The 9,657-nt window shown below is 36.6% G+C and overlaps 1 protein-coding gene across 1 annotated transcript; it reads left to right on the forward strand.

Moving 5' to 3' along the window:
- Positions 1–276: 276 nt before the first annotated feature.
- LOC145692345 (uncharacterized) lies at positions 277–4,031 on the forward strand. The gene is made up of 2 exons (XM_081767642.1): positions 277–1,325; positions 3,932–4,031. The coding sequence occupies exons 1-2, from the start codon at positions 277–279 to the stop codon at positions 4,029–4,031; spliced, it is 1,149 nt and encodes a 382-aa protein (XP_081623768.1).
- The last annotated feature ends 5,626 nt before the right edge of the window (positions 4,032–9,657 follow it).

The following is a 9,657-nucleotide window of genomic DNA, read 5'->3' on the forward strand; positions in this document are numbered from 1 at the left end:
CCGTGAGGCTGTAAAGGAGGAAGCACTTCTTTTTATTACTAAACTGTATAGTCAATGTAACTTAACCAGAACTCATATACAAAACCTTTGCGACTGGGTACACGGGTTTATGGGCGGTAGTGTGATGCAACTGCTAAGAGAGAAAATTTTACAAACGCTTCGAGGAAATCATGTTGATGATAATACAGTAACTGAAGTAATGAACATGTTTAGTATAATGTCCAGTCCATTTTATAGCTTGGAAACCGATATAGGCGATTTGGCATGTTAGAGACAATGGGCAGTTTGATAAAACCAATTGATTATGTTATTGGACAGAAATTATCTTCAAAGAGAAAGAAAGGCGAGGTTTCGGTGGAAACATTACAAGTACTTGGAAAGTTTGTGCCTATGCGAAAAATGCTTAAACGGTTTTTGGAGTTACCGAATGTTCTGTCAACGTTACTCCACTTCAAGAACAGTGCAGATCAAGAGACTGAAGTACTTTTCAGTAGTGTGCAAGGACTGCATTGGAGAAACGAGGTAACGGTTTCTGATGATCGTTTGATACTACCTTTATTTCTTTACTTTGACGATTATGAAATTAACAATCCTTTAAGTGGGCATGCTGGTACAAAAAAGATAGGGGTAGTTTATTATACAATTGCATGTATTCCACCGGAGTTTTTCGCGAAACTAGAGAACATATTTCTCGCCTTACTCTTTCATTCAAATGATAGAAAAACTTTCGGTAATAAAGCAACCTTTTCAATTCTTATTGAAGAGTTGCGTTTCCTAGAATGTGAAGGTATATGTGTAATGTATAATGGTTCAGAAGTACATATTTATTTTAAGTTGTGTGCTATTACAGGTGACAATCTTGGATTGAAGTCCGTTCTTGGCTTTACAGAGTCATTTTCTGCTAAGTACCCTTGCAGGTTTTGCCTTACATCAAAAACAGATTTACAGGCGCAGTCAAGAGAAAACATCCGGAATTTGCGGGACGTTGAGAATTATGAACTACATGTAATTCTCGGAGATGCTTCACAGACAGGAGTAAAAGAGAATAGCACTTGGAACATGTTGCCGAGTTTTCATGTTACCAAAAATTACAGTGTGGACGTGATGCATGATCTTTTGGAAGGGGTGGGGAACTATGATATGATGCATATTTTGAAGTACTACATCAACGAAACACGTCTTTGCACAATGGATATTTTAAACAGTAGGATTTCGGCCTTTGCAAGCATGTCAGATGACGTAAATAAGCCGGCACCTTTATCTTCTGAAAATCTTGAAAAGAATAAATTAAACTTCTCTGCTGCTGAAATGTTATTTCTCATAAGGTACTTTGGTTTGATAATGTGTGACTTAATTCCCGAGGAAAATATCGTTTGGAAATTTTATATTCTGCTAAGAGAAATAACAGTCATGTTAACATCAAAAGTTATTCACGTAAACACTTCTGAATTACTTTGTACATTAATTGAAGAACATCATGAGATATACAAATCTTTTTTTTCAGGATACATTAAAACCTAAGCATCATTTATGGTTCACTATCCACGTTTAATGCGACATATAGGACTACTTGTTTTCACATGGTGTATGAGGTATGAATCCAAACACCAACCGTCCAAGATTGCTGCTCGTATTGCTTATTGTCGAAAGAATGTTCTAGAAACTATAGGTTTGAAACACCAATTGCAGATATGTTATAAGTTCTTTCCGAAAAACGGTTTTCATATTCAACAAGAAATTGGACCTGGAGCAAAGATATACCTTTCACAAGATCAGAATTTTCCATTGTTTTCAATGTGTTTACCTCCTTCTTTGTTGAAACTTTGTCGGTCAGTAGCTTGGTGCATATACAACGGATTTGTGTTCAAGTGTTGCATGGTAGCGTTCGAAATTCATGAATATGGTTTAAACTTTTATAATATAAAAAAATTTTGTTAGACGAAGAGTCGCACATTTTCCTTCTATGTAAGAAAATGAAAACAGTTGGCTATGACGGTCACTACTGTGCATATCATTTTTTTTTTCACGCAAGAGTGGATCTGCATACCAGTAAATTTGAATTTTGCAGGGCCTCCTACGTATTATAAGATAATCGATAATGACAACATATATGTTTCTGTTTCGGTATGATTTTGTGTTGCATGTGGGGTAGTGTTTTCTAACATAATCGTAATAGGGCTCGAGCATAAGAAAATGTTTCTTAATCCATGTGATTTTCAGTCAAACAATATTATATCCACTAGCAAAGCATTTGCAATGAAGCATACATTCCTGTACTACTAGATGTTTTGCCTGCATGGTCCTATGGCCACCGAAGTAGGAACTAAACTTTTAAAAAACATGGTTGGTTCTATGTAACTTTTTTATACAGATTTTTTGTTCGGAATAGAAAAAGGTTACATATCGAGTGTAAGGAAAAGATCGCACAGCTTGGACAGAATCTGACTCCACAGCTGAAATGAAACGAAAATGTCTTACGATATTTTGTCAGTAAGACTATTCATGGCTTTGGATTAATTGTTTTAACAAAAGAGACACTGACCAAAGCTTAAAACTTTACTTTATTTTAAATTATAATTTGTAACTGTTTCGGATATCTAGCATATCCTTCTTCAGACACGATCGAGATTAATTTCGATCGTGTCTGAAGAAGGATATGCTAGATATCCGAAACAGTTACAAATTATAATTTAAAATAAAGTAAAGTTTTAAGCTTTGGTCAGTGTCTCTTTTGTTAAAAAAAAAAAAAAAAAAAAAAGATATTTTGTCCTCCGAGGTTCCCTTTTGAAGTGACAGACGGGTAAAATTTGGACTATGAGGTAACACCTTGCGGTACTCTGTAGAAACACGTGATATCGGCTTTGGAGTTTAGTTTAAAATTCTTCGTTATCTAAGGTTTTTTAAATCAGTTTTTTTTATTTTAACAACAAAATGGCTAGATTTGAAACGGCATGTTTTGTCATAATCTGGGCACAGAAAGCTTCCTTTTGTACGACATTTATTCAATTTGACATTTTAAATGTACGTTTTCATCTCTTCACATTTTCCCGCCACATCTCAGACCTTTTGCTGCATCCGATATTCCATACTTTTATTTAAAAAAAGAAGAATAAGAAAAAGAAAAATGACAAAGAGCTTTGAAGTTAGGTACCTTCGTTTGAAGTACGGCACTTTCCTCTACTCCACGATAAACACCATTCCAAAGTCGCTGCTATCAAGTCTTGTTACCGACAACCCGTGCGATATTGCCATATCGACCAAACTTTACCGGTCTCTCCCTTCCAAAAGGGGGCCTTAAAGGACAACTTTATAAAGACATTTTCGTATCGTTTTAGCTGTAGAATCAAGTCTGTCTGCCTGTACTACCTTTTCCTTACACCCGATATATATAAAACCGCTTTGGAAAAGGAATCCGTGTACCCAGTCGCAAAAGTTTGTATGGGTTCTGGTTCCTTTATAAGAATGTAACTTGGATTTGCTAATGAAAAGGATTTAGTGCTACCGAAATGGGTTTAAAACAAAAGTTAAACAATATTGCGTGAAAGGAAGGTAAATCGTTGTCTGCCATCTTTAATTCTAAGTATTTTTTTTAATTGGGAAGGATGTCATGTGACACTAAGTTTAAACTACTAAAAAGATATTTATGAAAGCAGTTTTTAATGGGTTTCTGCAATTCTAATATAAATGTGTCAAAGTCAAGAACCGTATCTTGGGAAGGTGTCCGTCTTAAGAAAAAACATATGATGCCATTAAATTCCGATTAATATTATATGGTAGTATGATGTGTCGTACGTCGAAAAGAATAGCTTTTATTGATTGCAAATACATTGCTAGTGGTCATAATATTTCTTCATTCAAAATCTCACTGAATTACATAAACCATTTACTATAACCTTTACTGAGTTCAAACTATACTTTGTTCTAATTTTAGAGCTGAAAATATGCTATTGGACGTAAGATTGAATCCAGGACGTCAGCCTGACGATTCCTGTTCTGATCCTTGGTGCACTAACAAAATTTTTACTCCTTAAAATGTAGATACTTGCAGGAGCTGCCCCAATTTCTTTGTTATACATTTTGTCTCCTCATTTTATTTTAAACTTATAAAAATAAGGAAAGGTTCTAGGAGAAATCGAATACTATTAAGGAATGAAAACCACAGGCGTGACGTCGCGAAAATCAAATGCCATTAACTCTTAAAAAGAGATAGGTACGGAAACATGTAGCGAACCTCAGGGGCGGACTGGCAACCATAGGGCCCACCCTGCTAAACTGAAATGAGGGCCCACTGTATAAAAATGTAACTTTGTGGCCTCAATGCAACACAAAGAATGCAATTGGAGGTAAATTTGCGATAGATTTCGAAACGCAAGACTTTCCTTGACATAAGTAATTCATCATATCTTCATGTCACAGAAAGATTAGATATCGTCTAATGTAGTCCGCCCACTCCTCGGCTGGCCCCAACTTCTCTTTTCATATGAATACCTACTTTGCACATCACAAATAATTTTTACATTTTACTACACTTTTATTTTAAATTAACTTTAAATAACTAAAGGGAAGTTAACATTTACACGATATACACACTGATTTGACTGACAGCATAAGTGTTCAGCACTTTTAGAAGTTACACCAACGCTTACTGAGCCCAGTACTGGCAGCTAGTGCTCTCAAACGGGTTAGGTCAGGCTTCAACGGGTCAGGGCTCGAGTCGAACCTCCTTGGGTCACAGGTCGGGTCAGGGCTGCTCTAGCCACGGGTCGGCTCGGGTCAACTTTCTTATGCGTCGTTTCGGCTAAAACCTATTCGGGTCATGAGTCGGGTCGGGTCGACGTTCAACTCGACCCGAGAAGGATTTAGCCGAAACGACGTATAAGAAAGTTGACCCGAGCCGACCCGTGGCTACAGCAGCCCTAGCCCTGGCCCTGGCGTAGGTGACCTGGCCCGACCCGTGTCTCAAGCAGGCTTGACTCGACCCTTGACCCATGAAAGCCTGATCTGACCCGTTTGAAAGCACTACGCGGTAGCAAACAGTTCAGTTAATTTCGTGTTCGCCTGTTAAAGTTGTGTAATTTCAAGTCAAATAGCCATAAAAGATAAGCTACAATTGACTGAAATCAACCAAAGACGTGGTGTATACATTATAATTTATAAACACCTTAGAGAGAAAAACAAAACAAACCAAAAAAAAAAATACCTGGCAACTGTCCTGCAGTACTCGAATAAATCACATCACGCTCATTTGTTCTTGGGGCTTCATAGATTCAAATAGCCTACGTTGTTTTGGGTCAGATGCAGCTTTTTGTAAATCACATCTTCGTTTGTGTTACCGCTTTTTAGCACCACTTTTATATTTTTTTCTTTACAGTAATCTTACAATCACTCCTACCATCCATACTGACACAACTACATCTTTCTTCCACAACAAAGGACACGTAACTGGTGTTCCAAATTGAATTGCTGCTATCGGATTTGCTCTTCGATGTAATATACAAATAAATCACGACCCGAGGGCAGCAACTTCATAGTAATTGTTTGAGGTTTGTATAAAACAATCGTTGATAGTGGCGACTAATTTCTTTTCGCTTTACCGCAATGAAAAAAACAACAACAACAACAACAACGAAGCCTGATCCAATTTCTTTTTTCGAAGCTTGGTCTGAGGACAATGCAGTTCAAAAGCGTTCCGGCACCACCTCCACTTTCCACAATAACAATATCTACGAAACTATTGTTTCTTTAAAACATCGCCACTCGCCGGCTTGTAAAAGGACCGGAGTAGGCAATGGTATCCAAATCCAATAACAACCTGAAATCTACAGTGTTTCAATTAAAAAAAAAGTAGAAGTTAACGTGCTCGTTTTTAACAGCTGCTGTATCACAAACCCCACAATGTTTTAGGGCCTGATTGTCTCATAGACGGAACCTTTTCAAGTCGATAAACGTGAAAAAGAATAAGGTCTGTTCATGAAAGTTTAACTTTACGTCTTTTTTATGCAGAACACAAGTTTGCGCGAGTTAAGCTATCATATTTTTGATGCTGGTAGGTTTAATTGAGCACATCTTTTAAAAATTGGTGGAGGGAGCCCACCCTACGTTTGCAGGGTAGCAGGGTGGGCCAGTCCGCCCCTGGCGAACCTATGATAGAACATAAATCAGTAAATATTCTTTCGTATTGTAACGTTTATATTATGTGTTACGAAACGTTACGCTAACGATGGTTCTAATTATTGTCGCTTGTATTTAAGTATTTTATTTGTCCTTGTGCCTTTTCTTACAAGTCTTATTTCTGCTTAACAAATACTTTCGTATTATTATTAGATGCAAATAATGCATATTGTACCAAGAAAATAATTTCAGAAAATGTAAAATAATAATAATTACTTCTAACGGAAATATTCGTCATGAAATAGTGTCGTTTGTAATCCAGTCTGTGTGGGCATCTAATGTAAATTTTTGTTTGCGTTTATCATGTTAAATAATGTCATGTGTATGATGGGGTACCCAGTTTCCGCAGTGTCTGTACAGTAAAATTCCGGCAGATGGCTCCTCGTGGATCACTTGGTGGTCAATGCTTAAGCGACTTTGTGCTAGAAGATCACGTTTATTTTTTGCATATATTTCCACTCGTGTGTTTCGTGATGGCAGTTTCGCTTGAGTGTTGTATACTGTTAAATCCTCGGCCCTTGAAGTTGATTTCCATTCTGAAGAAGAAGAAAATGTTACACGGTGCAAATAGAGTACATACTGGAATCAGTAAAACAAAATCTCAATATTTAATTAGAAGTTTATTTAATACAAGGATTAGATAATCATGGTTGAAAAGAAAAATCTGACGCTTTTAGAGTGTAAAAATAATTTTGCAATTCATGGTATTAATCTGTGCAGTCTTGGTTTTCTTCCATGCGTCTCAGGGGGTAGCCTCCCCAGTTTGGGAACCAGTGGAGTATTGGATCTGTTAAAAAAATATAAAAAGATTACGAAACGTTGTGTTTATCTTATAAGTAGTGAAGTGTGGATACCCATTAAAATACTATAGGTCATCATCTATATTGAACACCATCACCATACTTATAAGGAAGGTAAACTATATTACATTTAGAAACATACATTATATTTCTGTTACTATTGGCGCATTGTAGAATTTATTATCCCTTATATCAGAGTAAAATTTACCTATGAAAAGCATAACATTTCTTAAAAGCAAGACTTGCAAGACTCTTCCAAGCAAGACCAAGACTGGGTGTGCAAGACCAAGACCAAGTTTTCCAGTGCAAGACCAAGACCAAGACTGGATGTGCAAGTCCAAGACCAAGACCAAGAACACCCCGGTCTTGGTCTTGGTCTTGCATTTGCTCATCACTAAGACGAAGCCTAAAGTTACGAGATGAAGGTCGACATACAAGCTTCTAATCAACAATATGTGACCATCAGGCACATTCTGTAACAGTTTGGGTCAATCCAATGCAAAATTTGAGATTCTCTTTTTGATCACCGGCATAGCAATTAGAATGACTTTTTGGGTTGTATTATGTTGTGTTGGTGTAAGCAGAAGTTTGTGGAGACTGGCACGGAATGATCTCCTATGCGTATGAATTGTTTCGTCGAGTACTGCTTAGTGGTATGACCCGAAATTTACAGTTAAGACCGTTAACTGCAGTGATAGTGTGCTGGTGTGGGGTGCATTCAGTGCTAACAAGGGCAGAGGAGGTTTGTACCTTCTCCCCATGAATGAAACCATAAAAGCAAGCAATTATATTAATGTTTTGGAAGAACATTTTTGGACATTTATAAATGTGATTATTTTATGAATGATGGGGCCCCAGCCCTTACGTCCAAGGCAGTGAAAATGTTTTTCAGTGATCATATAATTACGTTTTTAGAGTACCCAAGTAATTCTCCTGACTTAATCCAATCGAAAACTCCTGGAACTTCATGAAAAGACCAAACAATATCAAGGATCTAAAGGACATGCTCAAAAAACTGTGGATAACCATGGACGTTACTTACTTCGTCAGCCTGGCTGAATCATTGCCTAAACGATTGCAGATGGTGATAAAATGTAAAGGTGACAGTGGCGGCCGGTGGACTGTGGTTTCCGGTGTTGCAGTACAAACGATAAGAGACAGAATATATAAAGTGGACTCATTGGCTAATCAGCATAACTTTAGATGCAAATGCTATGTGACATGTGAAATTAAATAAAATTCTGTTTTTAAAAAATAAAATATGCAGAACATTTTATCCGTTTAATCACCTTAATTAATTAGTAAGTTGATTGGAGCAAATCTGTCTAATACATGCTGGTTGAGCTCTGGTATTCTTATTGTCAAGTCTTTTTCGATGGAAAGCTTAAGCAATAATGATAACCTTTCCTGGGACATTCAATTCCTTGAAAGTGCACATGTCAATTCTTTTTCATGTAGAAAAATACTTTACGTCTTTTGCTGACTGTTATCCTTTTTAAATGCTTATAATAAAACATAAAATATCGTGTAACAGTGCCCACTTTTTATTACGTATTGCCTTTAAATCTATAATACCTGAAACACTATCATTACAAAACAATTCAGCAGTCACTTATTTACATGTTGTTCTATTCAATCTAGAATCTTCTGTTTTTTATTCTTCTCTCTTTCTTCTTTTTGTTTCAACGGTATGTGTATAATTTCATAACATATTCTGCCCTTTGATTTATGTGCCCCTAACATCCTTCTCCCCTCAAAAAAAAAATGTTTATTCATACCCCCATCTGTCCGGAGGTCTACGTATTCGTTGTGGTCTTCTACTCACTGTTTCATCTTTATCTTCTAATGTCCGTTCCTCTAACAAGTTCTTTTTAAGAAAAGCATTATCAATTCTCCTATCTACGCCAGAAGGACCTAGACTATCCTTACTGTAACTCCTCCTGAAAAATGGCGTTGTAAAGTTTACTTTTGTCCTCTCATTTTGCTTGAAAAATGGGTCCGTCATTCTAACTTGATGAATATGACATCTCCGAACTGAACCATTAACAAGAACGTCCATTGTATTAGAACCAGTGTATCTAATGAAATTACCTTTAATAAATTTAGGCAAGTTTGTCTTGTAGTTTCTTACCCAAATAATTTTACCTTCCATAGCAGTACGTTCGGGTTTATCTTTACTTACACTCCAGTCTTTTACTTCGTTCGGAACTGTTACACCAACATTATACCAAGTAGTTGGTTTAAAAGCAAATATCAGCGAAGCAGGTGATGATTGTATGGTTTTCAAAGGTGTGTGTAACAAAGCATAGTTAATTTCCTTTAACCACTGGGCTACAGTTTGTTTGCTAACTTTGTATCCATTTTGAATATACCGTTTCCTTAGTAACCTTTTAAATGTCTGCACTGCTCTTTCAGCGCTACCATTGCTCTCCGGGGAATAAGGTGGTGTATTTAATAACTTAATATTTCGTTTTCTACAATATTCTTGGAATTTCTGACCATTGAAAGGTGGTCCGTTATCTGTTACTATAGATTCAGGAAACCCAACTAATGCAAACAGTTCCTCCAAACATTCTAAGGTAGTTTCTGTATTTGTAGAATCTACTCTCCACACCTTAATCCAATGTGAAAATGTGTCGACAATAACTAGAAATAGAAAACCCAATAATTGGCAGTGATCTATATG

The sequence above is a fragment of the Thermobia domestica genome, chromosome 8, assembly GCF_964235325.1.
Source record: "Thermobia domestica chromosome 8, izTheDome1.hap1.1, whole genome shotgun sequence".
NCBI lineage: Eukaryota > Metazoa > Arthropoda > Insecta > Zygentoma > Lepismatidae > Thermobia > Thermobia domestica.